This window comes from Lepisma saccharinum, chromosome 8 (assembly GCF_977018435.1).
Source record: "Lepisma saccharinum chromosome 8, izLepSacc3.1, whole genome shotgun sequence".
In the NCBI taxonomy this organism is placed as follows: domain Eukaryota; kingdom Metazoa; phylum Arthropoda; class Insecta; order Zygentoma; family Lepismatidae; genus Lepisma; species Lepisma saccharinum.
Genome location: NC_139236.1, coordinates 28,829,788 through 28,851,418, shown reverse-complemented (window position 1 = coordinate 28,851,418; position 21,631 = coordinate 28,829,788). Strand labels below are relative to the sequence as shown.

Here is a 21,631-nt window from a genome sequence, read left to right as displayed (position 1 = left end):
GGTGGTGTTAAGAAAGGTTTGACTCGCCCTAGTACATTATAATGAGGCTTTTATCAGCCCTTTACCTATACATATTATTTTGTATCTTCTTATCACATTGCAGTCCCAATTTGATTTTAGAGTATAGCATTGTTTGTTAAATATATTTTTTAACAATTTTTGGTGATGACATATTTTGAGATTTTCAAGGTCAAAAGTTAAGATCGCATAATATTTTCTTTTCATTCAATGGTAAGCTTGTTACATATCATTGGAAAGTTTGTTCAATTCCCTGCACAATAAAATGTTATTTCAGCTTCCTAGGCCAAATAGGAGCAGATTTACAGCCCATTTAATATGTCTGAATGAGCTGAGAAAGGGCAATTTCTGCGAACTTTGACCTTGAATAACTTACAATTACAAGACAAATGAGACTCAAAATTTTCACAGTTCTAAGTTCTCAAATTTCATGAAAATCTGAGATGGTCAGGTCGTGGGTTGTGTTGATTTCATATGGAATGACTCAGTGCATAGATTAGTCAGCAAGATAGGAATTGGATAAATGTGATATGACTCGTCAAAATATTAAAATCGGCACGGGTGCTCCCAGAATACCAAATTAATGTTAATGTAACAGGGTAAATTCATGACTGTCAAAATTAACCTTTTTTGTAAATGCATCCACAAACTATACTTTCCGTAAATTTTGTTCTATACTTAGATATTGCTCCTCTCAGCTTAGATGTTTTAACACTGAAATGTAGGAATAAGTAAGTTACAGTGTTTGCTTGCTTCAATCTTTTTCACATAAAATGATACTTTGGTAATTGTTACCTCCCCTCGTCCCCATATCCTTCACCCTTAGAGGCATAACTCTGAGCGTTCTCTACCTTCTTTTAACCCTAACACTGTATTTCCAATATTTGAACGAAAGCCAATGTATGACTGCTACTTTCGAAATAACATGGAAATTGTAAAGTTTATTGGTATATTTTAGATTTTGCATAATGATTTGTATTATAAAGTGTGTTTTCTGGGAAGAGGTGGAGGTCCAGTTTGCTTGGTCTTTAATGTAAGGTAACTTTACCGTAGGCAACCAAGTTACTCCTTGGTGTTAAAAATGAAAATGTGATTTCCCATACTTTGCTTGGAATCTAAGTTCATGTGGACAATTGAAAGACACTTAAAAAAACCTTGTTTTATATTTTTATCTTTTCCAAGCATATTTGATATATTGGTTTGTTATTGCATTAATAAAAATGTAATTTTTTTGAAGTATACTTAAAGCGTCTCTTACTTTTCTCACTTAAATACTTTTCATGCCTTTACTATCACAAAGAATTAATTTTACTGACAGCATGATCAGTTGTTGTGTAGAGAAATCCATAAGCAGTGTAATTTTGTATTAGTTTGAAGAAAATACTGTATAAAATACATCTTGCATCCTTATTTTCCAGATTCATCTTCCAGCCTTAAACAACTCCCGATTTAATTTTTGAAAGCAACCAACTTTTGTGTTTTTCTCATGTTTCTGGCATGATTGACTTGTGCTTATGATTTTAAAGATTTTACTCGTAAATAATTGTGTTTAGAATACATTTTATTCTTACGTAAGCATTGAGAACTATTTTGTAATATCACTGTGAATTTTATTCATGCTGTGACGTTTTAATAGTAAAGATTTTCCCTTGGATATTTTGAGAACTTCAATATTTAGATAGGTTAGGTGAAATTCAGTTGTCAGAGGATTATATTCACTGGTTCGAATTTTCTTAGAATTGTTTTTATTTCTTGGCTAGTGTCAAATTGTTGAACTAGATATCATGAAAGTAAATTTTATTGATAATAAGCTATATGTTATAAGATAGTAATATATATATGCACACATTGCGTCCATAAATTATTGGTAGATTTTGTAAGACTATATTTTCACCATTAATGATTAGAAATACATGTTAGAATCATTTAAAGAGGAATATTTGAAGTTTTACACTGACCTTAAATGCATTTGACGTGTTATCAACATGTGGCAGGTCAGATGTCCGGGTAGTACTCCCATTCTCACCAAACCTTCTCAAGCGGTTTCCTCATTCACTGTACCTCATAGTGAGTGATTTCTTCCTGTGGGTTTTCATCAAAGACAATGTTTACTTTCCTCAACTTCAACAGACACTGTCAGAATTGCAAACCCACCATTGGGAACATCACACAATACAAGCTTCAGAGGGTTTGGCGAGAATGGGAGTCACATGTGGGGCACATATAATGCATTTAAGACCAGTACAAAACTTCAAATATCCCTTTCACATGGTGGTAATATCATGTCTATCTGTTCAATATTAGTGAAATTGTAGTATTATAAAATCGTCCAATAATTTGTGGACATGGTGTATTTGTAAACTCTCGGCAGTCAAATACCATGTAATATGTTGAACCTCCATGTTCTCCAATGTATACACAGGAAAGTAATTTGATGTGTGGCATGTCAACTTAATTTTTAAGGAATAGACACATATGTCTGCCCAAGTATGGGCTCACTTGGAATCGTTCATTTGTGTAGAGTTGATTCAATGTGTTAATTATTTTTAAAATTCCTGTTGTAGAAGTTATAGAAACTCATACTACTGATAACACTACTTTCTCAGCTGGGATTGGCAGCATTGAAGCTGAAAGATCAGGTAAGATGTGAAGGTGACAGTTTGGGGGAGGTGGGATTTTTATGTGATGCAAGGTAGTTTTCTCATGAATATTATCTAAGAGTAAAAATATTACTGAAGACCTTCCCTCTCTCCATTTAAGGTTATTTTAAATGAATTTAAACACAAGACACTAGAAGAAGCCGGAGTGAACTTCGAATCAGGATTTCGCAATTTTCTAGTTATGTCCGATTTGAAAGGTATCCCACCCAAGAAAATCGAGGCACCAGGGAATGGGGAAGATGACCTTTTGCTTGGAGCCTCTGCTAGTCCCACGGCTGCAGGAGACAACCTTAGGTATGGCTCCCTGCCTGCCGTGCAAAGCAGCGTCAGCACTGACTACATGTACACTGGTTTTATCAAACATGATACGGGTGAGTTTCTGCATGTTTTGCACCCTTTACAAAATTTAGTGGAGAGCTTTGTTACATTTTCTTTTGTGCTTCAAATTTGCAGTCTGCAAAGGTTAATCATTTTCATAAAATTTCTCCTGCAACATGAGCTAATGCAAGTTTACTGGTGCCAGTTTCTGTTCTTCTTTTCTGAAAGTGATACCTAAGGCTTACATAAGTGGTATAGGTTAACACTTTTCTTTAGTCTGCATACATTGCAGGTATAACAATTGCAGATTCTCATTAAAGGAATGGCTTTATTAAACTGCCACTGTTTTCTTATTTTTATTGTATCAAGAAGTGTATTGATAAAGATTTAAAACAACCATGTAAACATTACATATGTTTAATCATGTATGATCTGTAGCAGATCCCCCCCCCCCCCCCAAGATCATCACTGCATAAAACAGCTCTTGGGCTCATCCAGCCTCTAATCAGTGGGTACATCGGAGCAACTGTGTTGTGGGGGAGGCATAAAAGCAGCCAGTGCATGGTACTGACATCATCATCACTATGGTCGAAATTGAAAATATGTGGGTTTTAACTGCCACAACTCTTTTATGCTATCATGGAACATGTCATGTGCACGATACATTTTTGGATAATGTATGTTTATAAACAATAAATAAATTTAAATTTAAACTTAAAATTTCTATGTTGCAGGCATAGCCATATGAGTATCAAGTAACAATAATAATGGTCAACCCCAATTTTAGTATATTATTGCACGCACATTGTTGCGGTTCAGTTTTATTGTCCTGGCATTTGTTATGTTTAGCAATTGAGACACTTAACTGCAAAGGTTGAAATTAGGCTTGGCATATAAAATAGGCTTTTGCGGTGTTTTAAGAATGTGTGGATTAGTTTTTTAGATAAAACATGGTAGCTCATATAAAACACAAAATTGTGTAGAAGTTCATGTGTGGTACTAACCGGTAAGGGTTGTGCACCTCATATAGCCTGTATCCCTTTAATCTTGTTTGCAGGGATGGTAAATCCCTACAAACAATGTGCACCTTTTTTTATGCTTCATGCATGAAAAAGTTGTTTCTTAAAAATTCTGACCTGAGTTCGAATTTGAAATCAGATTTGTTGTCATCCAAGTTTTTTTTTTAAAAAAAAAATTCCGAAACACAGCTTACAAGATGCAATATTACACACCTTTCAAGCAAAATACTTGAATGATTCACTTGTCATCTGTTTAAATATGTGATGCAGAATATTACTAAATGTAATAAAAAAATTTCGTTTGAATTCTTGGATTCAAGAGTTGCAGAAAGTGTAAAATTTACATTGTGCTACTATGCAGAGCAATATTTGAATCCAAACAGTATCATTCAGTGAAGTGGTAGGCCCAGTAATCCTTTTTGCATATTTGTTCATCATTGTTTTCTTTTGTTCCTTTTCTCAGATGTAACAAAACAGTAGCTGACATCATCTATGTCTAAGTAAATGTGTTTGATGCCTGATGGTCTCATAATTGCTTGAAGTATACCTTTTCAGATTCATCATCATCTTTATTTTAAATAGCTGAGGTATGGTGATACAGCATGTTTCTTTTCGTCAACAACATGCATAAATTATACATTAATACATTAAAGACAAATTATATACAGTTAACTCACAATATTGTCCGTACAGGCCAAACGTATCGACAGAGTCAGATTTGCTAAAAAGCATTTATATAAGGAATCATGAGTTTTGGGACAACATGATCTTGTTCGATTAAAACAAAATAAACCTGCACGTATCAGATGGTGTGACCAGAGCATGGAGAAAGGCAAATACGCAGGACAATGTTGCCAATACGACGTCTACGTCAAAACCTGGTGAAGGATCCATTATGATCTGAGCCTGTATGTCTACTAAAGGAGTTGAGAAAATGCAAGTCATTCGTGGAATCATGGACAAGCATGTCTGTAATAATATCCTGAAGAATAACGTAAAGAAAGTGCTCAGCAAATTGGGTTGTCACGTGTTTTCACATTCCAGCAGGATAACAACAGCAAACATACTGCTCAACTCAACGCGGACTGGTTGATTTTGAATGTACCAAAGTAGTTGAAAAAACTAGTTCATCAGATTTGAATCCGATTGAGCATTTATGGAAAATTTTTGGAAGAAACTTGTCCATAAACAATAGTGTAGACGCTTTAGAGTGGGAGGGAATCAGCCCAGATACATGCAATACCTTGGTCGCTTCTATGCAAAGGAGATGCCAATCAGTTACTAAGGCCAAGGGTTATGCGTCTGGCTATTAAACTGTAACATTTTTATGTTTGTCTTTCTGTTTTCATTGCAACTGTACGAACAGAAATGTGACATCAAAATAGCATGTTTGTGCTAAAATGTTTATTTTTGATTATAATGATAATAATGATTAATAATTATTAATAAAGTTTATGGGGAAACAAACAGTTGTAAATGTAAATCACCATATGTATTATAACTTACATGTAGGGAGAATAGCTAATGTACTAAGGCTTATTGCAATTTTGCTTTAGTTTATTCTTTCGTTTACTCCTCACACTTTAACTGTACGAATAACATTGTGAGTAACTGTATTCCTAGACACATACACTTATACACACTACATTCATATTTTCAAGTCACATCATGCTAAAACTAGTATATAATATTCTTTAGAAATTACATTGATGCAGGTATGAGTTACATAAATATGCCTTTCAATCTGCTTGACAGGGGAAGGTCTAACAAATATTCTGAGGAGAACTGTGTACGGAGCTTACAGTTCTAGTGTTTTCTGGCAGCTGATATGGAGAAAGAGTTCAAGGAGAAGTTCGATTTGTGGACAGAGATAGAGAAAGATGACGAGCTGCACGATCTAGTATCATGGTCGTGTAATTTGCGAAGAAATTGGAAACACGATAGGAGATAGGAAGGTGACTTGAAGTTCAGAATTTTGTAAAGAAAGACAAGCGTGTGCAGTGTTTGTTTTTCTACCATATGTAGCCACATCAACTTAATAAAGGAATATATAGAGGTCAACAAATGAAAAATGTATTGTACACAGTTGTTCTGAACACTGTAGAAGCCTAGCTGACTTCCCTGTTAAGGCAGAATAAGCAGTGGCGAACCGTGACATTTTTATGTAGTCATCTCAAGATTTACCAAACGTCAGTGTCGATCTTTCAACAGGGGGTGGGGGTCACAATATTTTTCTGCGATAAACGCCAAGGTTATTGCCAATTCAATGTAAAAGCTCATACCACAGACCTTACGACTACAAAAGACATAATTCTATCCCATACGATGAGAATTATTAAATATGATTAATTTGTATTTCATTGAAATTCGGGGGATGCAGCACCCGCCCATAACCCCCCCCCCCCCCCCCCGCGGTTGGGGCATCCAAATTTTACATGGTTGCATGCACTGATGTTCTTCCTGCAAAACAAAAGTTATCCGAAGTAGATTGGTCCCATAGTGTCCGAGTTATAACAATTTTATGAATAATATGCAAATTGGCTAAAATTCGCTGTTTTGAGAAAAAAAACAGAGTTTTATGTTTTGCCTTATTATTCAAATTGTATTGCACCCACGAACATGAATCAAGTTTCATTCTGTTGCGAAAGGTCCATTAAAAAAAAAAAAAAAAAAAAAAAAAAAGCAAAAGTTCCGGTTTATCCCCAAAGTAACTGGAGAAGAGGGGGCAAACTCCACATTTTATGTTTTTTCATTGAAATTCGGGGGATGCAGCACCCGCCCGTAACCCCTCCGCGGTTGGGGCATCCAAATTTTACATGGTTGCATGCACCGATGTATTACCTGCAAAACAAAAGTTATCCGAAGTAGATTGGTCCCATAGTGCCAGAGTTATTACGATTTTTCTCCATTATGTATACGAATTCAAATTTTGCGCTCAAAGCTTCGGTGACACTGGGCTTACTTTCGTCAGACCGCGAGGCGTACTAAGGGTTAAATTTTAACAAAAGAGAGGCAAAACCCATTGCGGCCATAAAAGTGAATAAACCATTCACAGTATTTGAGGAAGGTTTGTAATATTACATTGAATTGGTAGAATTATGTTTTCACTGCATTGGTATTGACATGAAGTTCATATTTGTCCCCCCTCCTTTTTTTGGTCAAGTTTTATGTGAGCTACTAAATAGTGCAAAGAAATTTAATGTAAGGTATAGGAATAATTTTCCATGTATTGTGTAGAAAAATATTGTTTCCACATTGCTAAATTGTTAGTTTTTTCCCCATGAAGTTTTTTCACTGAGGGTACAGCATCTGTCCCTTCAAAATTAATCAGAAAAACTATCAAATTAGCAACGGGGAAACATGAAATTTCTCTTACACAATAGTAAAACTGCATTTACTGCATCCATCGTGAATTTTTCCAATTGTTTGCAAGTAAATTTTTAAATGTTTTATGAGAGTTCTGAAATTCTTTTTCAATGTTCTTTTTTACTGAATCCTAATGTATGTGCCTTTGGTATTTCAGGCTATGTTGGTCTTGTAAATCAAGCCATGACATGTTACCTCAATAGTTTACTACAAGCTTTGTTTATGACTCCTGAGTTTCGGAATGCCTTGTACAAGTGGGAATTTGATGGTCCTGAAGAGGAAGCAGTCAAATCAATTCCATTTCAACTTCAAAAACTGTTCCTTAACTTGCAGGTATTTCTATTTTGCATTTTGTAATACTTTTTTTTTTTAAAAAAAAATTGTGACTCCTGTTATGGCTGCATTTATGAAAAATCGCACACGTACGTAATATAATTTTATATGATCAACTTTTATGGGCACTGGTCACATCTGTGCAGTGGCGAAGCCTCTGGGCCTACCCTAATATATTTGGCTGTTACAGATTATTTTATTACTTTTAATTTCGTTAAACGACTCAATACAAGAAAACTGAAATTCTAGGCCTTACGATAATTTCCACAAATTTCCATCCCTGTCAGAGGCTCTATCATCACATGTCGAGCCACTTCTCCGAGGGCCTCAGCTGGTCCCATTACATTCTGTGTGATTGATGCAGGAAAGCATAATTTCAGGACCACGTTCGCCCGAAATGGATACAGTGAGTCTGGCCTCACACAGACCCTAGCAGAATTGAGTTAAACGTAGTACAATTTGAACTTCGTTGGCACATAGCACCCTGTGTTTAGGATAATGGTAAAATATACCATCATCTATAAACATGCACCCCTGGGAGAGAGATAAATTGAATTCAGAGGAATATATTTTGAAAAAATAAATTAACAAAAAATTGCAGATCTTATTTGTTTCAAACATAAGTAGCATGCCGATCCAGCCACATCTGGTCTACCATCTTCTTTTCATCGTTTCTTTATCTTTCCTCACTTAGCTCACGAGGAACATTTTATTGAAGGAAATTGGTAGAAAGTTGGGGTTACAGATAAAACACGCCGCTGCCTTTTGTAGTCGTCGAATTTTCTCAAACTTTTTCAAGCGATTGAACCAATTATATTGATTAAACCATTGTAATTAATTTAATGGGGGAAATTACCAATATTGTTTAACTAATCAACAATGCATGTTCACATCACAACTACCCCCAAAATAGATGCATAAAATGAACTCTAGACCTAAGTCACCCGAGCACAATTTAGTTGCATTTAGCAAAATTTAAGTGTTTAATCAGCACAGTTTTCCTGATTGGGAGGTTGGCAACGCTGGACACATGGTACAAACTGGGCTTCACATCTGTTTCTTGTCCAGCGCAGGGTGTCCAACGAGGGGAAAGTGAAGGTGAGAGTAGAATGGCAAAGACAACTTGTTCCAAGGGCGAAAAAAGTGTTTCTATCCCAGTGTTCTGCGCTTTCGTTTGTTTCTCGATGTACTCCTGTTGCATTGTTGTTTTTTGTTATATTTTATCTTGTTTTTCTTTTTGTTCATTTATTTTTTATTGTTCTTTGATTGATTTGTTTTTTTACTTTGCTTTTATGCCACTTTTGGCTAATTTGCGAGATGGGGAAGAGTGTTGATATGATAAAATTGAAGGATGGACACTCAGAGAAATATCCATGCCGAGGCCGAGATTCGAACCCAGGACCCCTGGTGTTGTAGCGCAGTGTGCTAACCACTCTGCCACAGGGGTTGGATTTCATTGTTGTGAGCATGAAGTGAGCAAGGGGAATAATGACTTGCATTACTCTGGAATGCTATAAAAAAAAGCATAAAAGCCTATTACTGGGTATCGGAACATTGAGGACTGCCACTCGAATGACATCTAAAGCATCAATTTACAATAAAATCAAGAAATACAATTTACGAGTTAGCATACATCAAGCGTTACTATTCAGGTACGTTGATAGATGCAAGAATATATTGTTACATTTTCAAAAATAACTTTAAAGGTTATATTTTTTATATTTTAAAAAAGTTCTTTTCGCTAATTTATTTTCACAGAAAATTATCTGTGACCCCAACTTTCTAGCATTTTCTTCAATAAAATGTTCCTCGTGAGCTAAGTAAGGAAAGATAAAGCAAAGATGAAAAGAAGACGGTGGACCAGATGTAGCTGGATCGGCATGCTACCTTTTGTTTGAAACAATTAAGATTTCGATTTTATTTAAATTTATTTTTTCAAAATATGTTCCTCTGAATTCAATTTATCTGTCTCCCAGGGACACATGTTTATAGATGATGCTATATTTTACCATAATTCGAAACACAGGGTGCTAGGTGCCAAGGAAGTTCAAATTGTACTATGTTCAGTACAATTATGCTAGGGCTGGCATCACTGCATGAGGCGGAACTCACTGTGTTAATTTCGGGCGAACGCGCTCCTGAAATTATGCTTTCCCGCATGAATCACATAGAATGTTATGGGACCAGCTGGGGCCCTCGGAGAAGTGGCTCGCTCAACATGCGACGATATAGTCTCTGGCAGGGATGGAAATTTGTGGAAATTATCGTAAGGCCTAGAATTTTAGTTTTCTTGTATTAAGGTGTCGTTTAATGAAATTATAAGTAATAAAATAATTCGTAATAGCCAATTATATTAGGGTAGGCCCGGCCTCCGGGCCTCTTATGACGATTCGCCACTGCACTGCACATGATTGACTGCAAAAATGCATCACCTTCAGCTTGAAACCAATTCAGAAGCTCTTCACAGATCCTCATGAGTGTCCACTTCTGATCAAATGTCAGCTGTCAGAAACCCATTTTGCATAGACTTTGAGGAAGAGTAAATGCTCGTGAATGATACTCTCCACACTTCTGACACTGATATTCACCTCTGTCACCATACCACACACTGTTACTCGCTGGTTCTAAAGGATCACTTGCCCAACATGTGTGATATTCTCTGGCATGGTTGCAGTTGGATGAAGTCATTCATGCACTTGTCCTTCGCCAAACTATTGACACCATTTATACATTCTTGCCTATGACATCATTTCTTACCCATACTGCTTGCAATCTCAATATATCATCTGTTTAAAGGTCCCCTTCACAAGAAATTTGATTGGAAATTGAATACTCTATGACGATTCCAAAAATGGGTGCCTCGAACTCTGCAAAATGTTCACCATTACCATGCTATCACTTCTTAAACCAGCATTAACGTCAACTCCTAACCAAATCTTCTTTGAAATTTATGTTTTTACAGAGACCGTAGTGCGCAGTAGTAGTAGTTATCGATATCATTGCAACGCAAACAATATACTCCAAAATAAATTAATCATGTCTCAATATCAATCAACGGGCAATCCTTCTAAATCTCAACAAGCAAAGAACTCCTTACAAATTATATCAATAAGTAATCTAAAATTTAATTATTCTGGTAGTGGTAGATCATATTTACAAATTATGATCTTGAATACAAGTTAAGAGAGTCAAGGATAAGCAGATAACCTCTGAAATTCGTTATATTTATTTAAATTATACACTATAATTCTTCTATATCCCTTAATTGTAGGTATTATATAAATGGCATTTCTATACTTTGTCAAGAATATGTTTGGTATCGACTATATAATTCACAAGTGTAAACAACCTATGAATGTAATGTAATTTCAAGAATAAATTATGTTTCCAGGTTATATTCTAAAATTATTTCAACTTATGTGGTATTCAAATTTTCCAAGACTAGGATGTTTACTTCGCTGGCCTATATTGCAAATAATAAAGTTGAATATAACAGATATATTTACAATCAGATATAATTGTCAAGATTTGCTGTTCACATCATTTAAGTTACTTATTTTCAACAGTTGTGCAATGGTATGAAACTATTTGAACAAGGGAGTTATTTATATTATTATAGTAGGTATTCTCTATGAACCGATGGCTAATTGTCAATTTAAGCAATATGCACACACATCCCAATTATTTACTAACACATAACTTTTGATATGCTGCAATACTACACATGTGTATTCAACATAAAAAGCTATATTTCTCTCTCAACTTATATAATTACATAATTACATAACTCATAAAGGATTACATTATGTCTTCTGCACAGTTTCATCATGTTACAGTTTTTCATGAATTTTTTAATGCACACCTTGGTCCACCTTGAATGACCCTTGCATATGTATAGGCAACACTCAAAACCCCCTTTGGGTAATGGTGGTAGTGATTTATGGAAGTTCATAGGTTAAAAAAATGCAATTAAAGTGAATTCTGTGTTTATATTCTTATGTAACATATAAAGTAAATTACTTCATGTACTTGTGTATCCAACACTTTAATGTATGTAAAAGACAGATCCTATATTCAACTCTATTCCAATTGGTCAGCATTAGATTAAAAGTTATTGGATTGGGTGAAACATTTCCTCAGTGCTCTAGAATAAAATGGCTTATTTCTGGTCAACAGACTTCATCCAAAGCAGCAGTCGAGACGACGGAGTTGACCAGAAGTTTTGGATGGGATTCAAGTGAAGCGTGGCAGCAACATGATATTCAGGAACTTTGTAGGGTCATGTTTGATGCTCTGGAGCATAAATTCAAGGACACTGACCAGAGAGACCTTATATCAAGACTGTATGAAGGTGAGTTATTATGATGGTGTTAGCCACATTGATTTTTGGCAGCATACAATGTTCAAACCTGTTTTTCCGGTATTTATAATCCTAAGTGAGTATTCTTGCATAAGGTGTCTAAATTTTCTCATGTTGGAAATGATTTTGATTCATTCAGAAGTAGCACCCCCCGTGGCAGAGTGGTTAGCACATCGCGGTACGATGCCAGGGATCCCAGGTTCGAGTCCTGGCCTGGACATGGATGTTTGTGAGTGTCCATTCATCAATTTCATCACATCATCACTCATCCTCATCTTCGCAAATTAGTCAAAATTGGCACAAAAGGCGAAGTAAAATAAAGCAAATGAATGAATCAATCAAATCATTCAGAAGTAGCAGTAAAGGTTAAACAAATTTAAACATCATATGTATTGCATATTTTGGTAAAGGTATGACGGTATCAGAACGAGTACCATCATAATGTGAAAAATAAAATAATTTTATTACTCGAAATTTACGATTTGAGGTCGTATTTGGTGATTTGTATTTGTACAAAATTAATTTGCATCACTTTGGCTTTGTTCTTATTTAAGTACATATCCAAACTTCACGTATTTACAATACTTTTATAATTTAGCGATGTAATTTGGTTTGTGTTCAATAATATGCTTACCGAAAATTGCCAATTTATGCATAATCGCACATATGTTTGGTTTCAGCAGCTTTTATTTGCTCTTTCATTACTAAATGGGTACGAACATGTATTTAAAATGTATTACTAACATGTACAAACCATTTAATATAAGTTTTGGCAGAATTTCGACGATAAAGATACGATTTGATAAATTGAGCACCTTGAAGAGTAATCCTAAAGCTGTGAAGTAATCCTAAACTTGGAAACATAGCCAACTCATATAAAGGGAAAAATCTAAGTTGCGCGTAAATAACCTTTTTCCCACCAAAATTGTAAAACTTAAAATAACTGAAAAAGGTGAAAATAAAATACGTAAACATGTAATTGAATATTGTAATATCTATTTTATTGTATCTAATCTATTTTACAAGCATTTTAATGTATAATAACTGTACAATTCTAAATTTGTCACTTGAAAAGTATTTGCAAGTTTGTATTCTGTGAAAAAAGTTGTAACAGTGTGAGTTCGGATACACTGCATCATCTAAAAAATCGCCTTCGACCTGAATGGAGTCGAAAAATTTGACAAGGACATAAATTGGATCTATTATTCTTAAAAGAACAAGATTCGTCCGATAAATGTGATTATTTTGTCACATAAAGAGCAGTAGCGGTTTTGATCTTCGGAAACTCCGTGAAGAACCTTAAAAAAGTGAAAGAATATGAAAATAGTGAACGGTTACAAAGTCGTAATAATGGCAGCCATTTTCGCTCGCAACTGAACTAACAGATAAGTACTTAATACATGCATGTAGCTACAAATGAAAGGCCTAGAATGTTAACTTATAATAGTGTTTAATCTGAATTCAGAGAGTTTCTTAAACTCATATAAGCGTTTATAAATATTATTCGTCTTGAATTGTGCTTCGTCATTTTCAAGCGTTATGTGAAAATTATTTCGTAAAGATCTTCGCAAGATCGCAAGTAATTACAAATGATAATAATTTGACTTGACATCTTAACAAACGTGAAGAGAAACCTGAAATGTGTAGAAATGAAATGTTTTGCAAGCCAATGCTTAGCTTTCTCTGAATGTTCACTGAATGATGTGTAAGAGTATGTGCTTTGACTTTGTTTATATTTTTCTCAAAATACGTAAGTCTTTTATATTTGATATGTGATAATTTTCCTTAATTCCTTCGAAAGTTAATACTGTTAATAGTGTTGCAAGTTCATTTATGTGAAAATTTGAATTGAATTTTAGGTATCTGATAATGTGAAATATAAAACAATTTTCTTTAATTTAATTTCTTTTAATATCATTTTGATCTCGACCGTGTACTAAGCCGAGGAAAGAAGGTCGTGATAAAGGTAAAATTTACATGTAAAATTCACACTTTGCTTTTTTATATTGATATATCATATACCTAATGTGTTTCTCAGCATTGTATTGACAATATATATATTTATAATATTAACTTACGTTTTGCGAGTATCGAGGTAACTCCCACGACATTTCGGGGTGCAACTGCTCCCTTCCTCAGGCTACTCACGTGAGCGTAATGCATGACGTGAAACATCGCTGGAGTTACCTCGATACTCGCAAAACGTAAGTTAATATTATCTATATGTATTAAACTTGTGAGTAATTCGCACAACCTTTATCATGTATTTACAATTTTGTTTTCTCAGTGTTTCAGAAACTATATGAAGGGGCACAGAAATGTACTGCATTTTTATTACTTTACTTTCACCTGTGTCTACACAGCTGGAATGAAATTATGAAAAAAGCTTCTTGAGCTACTGAAAATAGGGACTTCTGATATTACTAAAAAACCAAACTATTTTACACTTTGTCACTTGAGACATTTCATTTGTAACTGCTCTCCTACCAGCTTATTGTAGAGTCCCAATAATTCATGTTTTTAATGTAATGTTTCTTTAATAATAATAATAATAATAATAATAATAATGAGAATTAAAATACTAAGACTCCAGTCCTAGTGTGTTTCTTGCATAAATTATTCATTGCCAAATTAAATGTAACATTCCATATTATTTTTCTACAGAGGACCGACCACTTTGGGTAGTTTTTTTTCCCCCTTTCCTTATTAAAAGTAATGTGAGCATCTCGAGTAAAACTTGATAACCCACATTCCGTTCAAAATTGAGTTAACAGCTAATTCAGTTGCTGCACAGTCTCGTTTCTGTACAATAGTGAATGAAGTTCCTTCAGTAACAGCTGATAGTCAGAAACACACGGGAACACCTGGGTAACCCATAAAAGACAACGTAATGGGTGAACTTTCACTTACGTTTGTCTCTGTTTCATAATTGTGTGGGTTGTCAAGCTTTACTCCCGAGCTGCTCACATAACAGTACATGTTTCGCTTAGTGATCGTGAGCCTCCCCTATGGCATAATAATAGCATCATCATCGCCTTGTAATCAAGGGGTCCTGGGTTCAATACCAAGTTTACAGTGGTTCAGATCCCACTGTAAACTGTAGGTCCAGTCCCAATTAGCATATTGTGCATAAAGTGGACTTAAAGTTAAAACTGAAACTCTGTGATTGTACGACTTCATTTTGTATTGTGTATTTATTTGACCTATCACATTTCTTTGGATTATTATATGCATTTTTTGGTTTGTAAACTGCTTGCCAAAGTCTGGTATTTGCACTATTACTTTTATGTGCATTTCTCTTGAAAATAAGTGTGTGTTGTATGCTTATTAACATTGTAATATGTATGTAATGTCTTGATATTGCAGGGAAAATGATTGACTATGTGAAATGTTTAGAGTGTGGTACAGAAAAATTCCGAGAAGACACGTTCCTTGACATACCTCTACCAGTACGACCATATGGGAGTGCTGTAGCATACGGAAGTGTGGTAAGCATTTTCAGCACCATTGTGTATAGTATGCATGTGTAGATAGAAAAGTACAAACTCCTATATGGCATCTGAAATTGATTCAGGTTTATTCAGAGATACTGGCAAATAGTTTTCCCAAATCTGCGTCTCTAGCAGAATTATTTCTCTTGTAGTCTACGGTTATTACAAGCATAAAAACACAGTTTTTTGTTGTGACGTTTCAGGAGAACACACGCTCCTTGCATCAGACATTTATTTTTAGTTTGACTAAAGATACAGTTATAACAATGGTTAAGAATTTTTTAATAAAAAAGAGAATCCATTATACAATGGATGTTGTCAATGTTACATTGTTGTAATATAGCAACTTAACTGTGAGAAACAAGCAATCTGTTTTATTTTTATTTCAGATAAAAACTTTTGATCACATTATTTTTTATTTAAAAAAATAATGAATCCCAAATATCATCAGGCAATTCAAAATCATCATTGCTTTCACAGAATTTCTTGATGTTTTCTCTTACATTAAATTTTAAAAATTGTGGCTTACTCTGCTTGTGAAAAAGAAAACTCCATAGTGGGTCTATGTTACCATTTTCATTATTTAATTTATTCCAGTGTTCTTCTGCAATGAACGAAGCTTCCCAGACATTCATATCTATGTTTCCCATCACTCTTTTTATAACCCTTCTCTTTTTATTTAAAAAAATTCTTAACCATTGTTATAACTGTATCTTTAGTCAAACTAAAAATAAATGTCTGATGAAGGGAGCATGTGTTCTGAAACGTCCCAACAAAAAAACTTGTTTTTTATGCTTGTAATGACCGTAGACTACAAGAGAAATAATTCTACAATGCAAGCAATACGTACATACAAGAAAAACTAGCAGAATGTTCAAAATTCCACATGACACAATCGCAGAGTTCAAATATTTTAGAATATTGATAAATTCTGTGGCAATAATGTGTGAAATTAGAGCCATTTAAATATTGTGATAATCTTTTATGCAGGGTCTTTCAAATGAAATGCCCAAATAACAAACGTTTATAATTTTATCTTATCTCAGAGGCAAAGCAACTACAATTATGGAAAGAACATGCATTAAAGACACACAACTACAGTATTATGTAACATGCCACTGGCAGTAAACATTATCAGAAACATGGGGTTGGCTAAAATATTTGCAATTTTATAAGAAACTGATATCAGCTTATAGTTAGTTATAAATGTACTGTTTGATCTTTTTTGCGTGTGTTAATATTTAGTATGCTTAGCTTTCAATAGGGATGGGACCGATTAATCGGTACTCTACCAGTATTGACCGAGATAGGCATATCGATTTATCGATAAAATGACCAATAATTTTACCAATCTGATATATCTACAAATATCTTATAATGTAGTGCAATATTCTGCCCTTTTGTTATAATTTTTATTAATATGAACTAGGGCTGAGCCAATACCGATCGGCCGATACCAGTGTTATCAGTATCGGTAAGTATTGGTTAATATTTTCCCACCGATACCTTCCGATATTGTTTTTGAGTCGCTAGAACCAAGACCAAGAGCAACATTTGTTCTTTTCAAATGTTCGTTCACCCTTCCTTGTGTCAGATGGAAGAAGTTACGGATGTAGGTTTTCCGAGGAGTACTAGAAACCCTCCCACCCTCCTGGGAAGCAGATGGTTGACAAGATCAAAGGCATAGACAAAGTGAAAGCTGGGACCAAACTTCTCGAAGGCATGTAACTACCTGGTAAAGGCTGTGTGAAAATAGAAGAAATTATTTACTTCCAATTCTTGCTTGCAAACTCGTGGGGTAAGAAAGATGGACAGTTTTTAAACCAGCATTGCTACCATGCTGGGCTGTTTCCAGGCCATGTGATTGTGGAGTTCTTCGGAAGATGGGTGAAGGTTGCTGTGGAATTCATTTTGTTTTATCTTACATTCAAGAGGGAAGGGAGGGTTGTGATTCAACAATTTCTTTTTGTAGTCGTCCCTTCTGTATAAGCCTTGTACGATATGCGACTTGGTATTGGCCGATACTGTAACGACTTGTTTTCATTGAAAATGACAGAAAATGATGGACAGCATAGCATACAGAGGGGTTATTTTAATACAGTAACTGTATTTGCATATATTTGTACGTAGCTTTTCTCCCTCTCCAGGTTAACCCAAACTACAAGAATGAATAGTGTTTACATGATACTGAAGAAGACTTACAATCCACCGATTTTTTTTTTTTTAACTGCAATTGCCACATTTCAAAAACCTTTCTTTGCATCCTCTCGGTCTAGAACAGTGGTTCTCAACCTTTTTTAGTCCGGGACCCACTTTGAAGGATGTTACACTGCATGGGCACCGGCAGAATTGCTTGTAGGGGGTGTGCACCCGGTTAATAATCATATTTTTGCTAATTTAAATAGCTCTTTTTTATGCTTGCTTAACCAAATTGCACATACTTCATTTTAGAAAAGTAAATATGTAACTTTAAAAGACTAATTTACTCCAGTCTAACATGTAACTAAATACACATGCTGAAATTGAAAACAATTTGTTTTTTACTCATTGGACTAATGTGCAATGCGAGAGCGCGAATAACAGAAATGTAGAGTTTAGACTATGTACAACAAGGGTTGAATTTAAATGGTTAAAATAATATATCTTAGTAATTTAAATGCAATAGGTTCTTAAGTTAGGTGGCCAGGAGAAGGGAATTGTAAAACTAAAAATTATACTTTTTTCTATGGTGGTACTGAAAATCATAATTTTGGAACAGGCTTTTTTATAAATAATAGAATTATCTCGGCTCTTAAAACAGTAGAATTTATTAATGATAGGATATCATATGCAGTTTTACAGGGTAGGTGGTGTAAAATTATTTTAATAAACATACATGCACCAACGGAAGATAAAGATGATAATACTAAAGATGATTTTTATACAGAGTTAGAACAGGTCTTTGATAAATTTTCTCAGTATGATATGAAAATTCTGTTAGGTGACTGTAATGCACAGATTGGCAAAGAAGAGACATTTAAACCCACGATTGGTAAAGAAAGTCTTCATGAATTAAGTAATGATAATGGTGTAAGATTGATTACTTTTGCAACCTCAAAGAATTTAATTGTGAAAAGTACCACTTTTAAACATAAAGATATTCATAAATATACCTGGTCTTCTCCAGATGGTAAAACTCATAATCAGATAGATCATATTCTCATTGATAAGAGAAGGCATACTAGTATAATTGACGTTCGTACACATAGAGGTGCTGACTGTGCCAGTGACCATTATTTAGTAATTGCTAAATTAAGAGAAAGACTCTCAGTGATAAATCATAAGCAACAAAATCTAAAAGTTCTAAAATTTGATACAGGAAAGTTTACTGATGAAAGAATTAAGAAAGATTACCAAATTAAACTGTCAAATAGATTTGATGTTTTGCAGGATTTAAATGATGATGAAAATATAAATGAAAAAGACGTAAATAAGAATTGGGAGCACATACGTAATGCAATAGAATCAGCAGCTAAAGAAAGTATAGGATACCATAAACCAAGAAAAAGTAAGCCATGGTTTGATAATGAATGTCATAATCTAATAGAAATAAGAAATCAGGCTAGACTTAGGTGGTTAAATAACTCTGATGATACAAATCTAAACAATTATAATAGAATAAAGCGAGAAGTTAACCGCACGTTTAGAAGTAAAAAAAGAGATTAATTACTTGAAAAGCAAAATTAACGAAATTGAAACAAACAGCAAAAATAAAAATATCAGAGATTTATATAAAGGTGTAAATGAGTTTAGAAAGGGGTGGCAACCTAAAGTAAACTTGATAAAAGATAAAGACGGTGATTTTCTAGCTGACCCAAGTGATATTCTAAATAGATGGCAGAACTACTTTAATGACCTTTTAAATGTCCATGTATGAGATAAATCAGAAGTAAATGAAGTCCACACAGCAGAATCTAACTTGACCGAAGTTAAAGATGCTATTAAAAGGCTAAAGAATAACAAAGCACCTGGCATTGATTTAATACCAGCTGAGTTAATTAAATATGGTGGAAATTCATTAATATGTCAAATTCATAAATTAATTTGTTTAATATGGAATAAAGAGGAAATCCCTCAACAGTGGAAAGAATCCATAATTGTTCCTGTGTTTAAAAAAGGTGATGAAATGAACTGCAATAATTACCGTGGAATTTCTCTACTCTCAACAACATATAAAATATTATCTAACATTCTTTTAACAAGACTAACCCCATATGCTAATGAAATTATAGGTGATTATCAATGTGGATTTAAACGTAACAGATCAACTACAGATCAAATTTTTCACATCAGACAGACACTTGAAAAAAAGTGGGAATATAATCAAAATGTCCATCAACTATTCATTGATTACAAAAAAGCGTATGATTCGGTCAAAAGAGATAAATTATATAATATATTAGTAGAGTTTGGAATACCTAAGAAGCTTGTTAGTATGATAAAACTATGCACCAGTGAAACAGAAAGTAAAATTCGTGTGGGTATTAATGTGTCTGACAAATTTACAATTCATGATGGGTTAAAACAAGGAAATGCATTATCTCCATTGCTGTTTAATTTTGCCTTAGAATATGCTGTTAGGAAGGTAAAAGAAACTAACGAAGGACTAAAATTAAATGGTGTGACTCAGTTGTTAGCATATGCAGATGATGTAGACTTACTGGGGGATGATGTGAATACAATTAAGAATAATGCTAAAATATTTTTCAAAACTGCTAAAGAGATAGGTTTGGAAGTTAACAAAGAGAAAACTAAATACTATATGCTTACAGGCCGAAACCAAGTGTTAGGTAATAATCAAAATCTAATTATTGATAACTCGTTTGAACCAGTTTCCAAATTCAAATACTTAGGAGTAATATTAACAAATGAAAATTATATTAAAGAGGAAATAAAAAGTAGGCTTAATTCAGGAAATGCATGTTACTTCTCTCTTCATAAACTTTTGTCTTCTCGTTTAATATCTAAGAAACTAAAAGTTAAAATATACAAAACAGTAATTTTGCCTGTAGTATTATATGGATGTGAAACTTGGTCCCTTACATTGAAAGAGGAACATAAATTGAGAGTATTTGAAAATAAGATCCTTAGGAAAATCTTTGGACCTAAAAGGGATGAGGAGACAGGTGAGTGGAGAAGGTTACATAATTTAGAACTACATAATTTGTATTCATGTCCAGATATTATTAGAATGATTAAATCAAGAAGACTTAGGTGGGCAGGCCATGTGGCACGAATGGGAGAGGAAAGAGGAGTTTACAGGATTCTTGTTGGGAAACCTGATGGTAAGAGACCTGTAGGAAGACCAAGACGAAGATGGAGGGACAACGTTGAGATGGACCTAAGGGAAATTGGTAGGGATGGAAAAGAGTATATAGAACTTGCTCAAGATAGGGAAAGATGGAAGGCCTGTGTTGCTGCAGCCATGAACCTTCGGGTTTAAGAAGGCTAGGGAGTTAGTTAGTTAGTTAGTTAGGTTCTTAAGACTCTGGAGATAAATTTTTGAGCCCGAGTTCGCAACCCACCAAATGCTCCCTCAGGACCCAGCAGTGGGTCGTGGCCCATAGGTTGAGAAACGAGGGTCTAGAGAGAAGTTCACATTAAAAAAATACCAAATGTCACAAGACATTTTAAAGTGTTGTAATACTAGATGAGAATAATTTGGGACTGACTTAATGTCATTAAAGGAATGTGATGTGATGAATAAGTATGAATTGGTAACTAGCCTTCGTTATTTTAAAATCGAATTTTACAAGTATTGGTATCTGTAAGAGTATCAGTATGGTTCAAAGTGGTATCAGCTCAGCCCTAATATAAACATTTTATCTCCAATCCCTACTTTTTAGAAAGTAAACTGCCTGAATGTGCAGCTTCTTTTGCATTGCAGTCATGTGGGAACAACCATTTCTTAAGGAGGTGGATCTATTCAAGTTCTTCAAGGGATCATTTGGAATTTTATATTGGGTCGGTAGACATGGCCGTATTTAGAGGGGGGTTTCTAGGGTTCAACCCCCCTCCCCCAAACAT

At 34.4% G+C, this 21,631-nt stretch overlaps 1 protein-coding gene across 3 annotated transcripts in view; it reads left to right on the top strand.

Moving 5' to 3' along the window:
- LOC145990893 (ubiquitin carboxyl-terminal hydrolase 47-like) overlaps nucleotides 1-21,631 on the top strand; it is a 107,742-nt gene that overhangs the window by 32,409 nt on the left and 53,702 nt on the right. For all 3 annotated transcript variants that reach the window (XM_083126376.1, XM_083126375.1, XM_083126377.1), the window contains 4 exons: nucleotides 2,779-3,049; nucleotides 7,539-7,714; nucleotides 11,891-12,065; nucleotides 15,441-15,562. In XM_083126376.1, coding sequence (XP_082982502.1) covers nucleotides 2,779-3,049; nucleotides 7,539-7,714; nucleotides 11,891-12,065; nucleotides 15,441-15,562 — 744 coding nt within the window. The remainder of the gene's footprint in view (nucleotides 1-2,778; nucleotides 3,050-7,538; nucleotides 7,715-11,890; nucleotides 12,066-15,440; nucleotides 15,563-21,631) is intronic.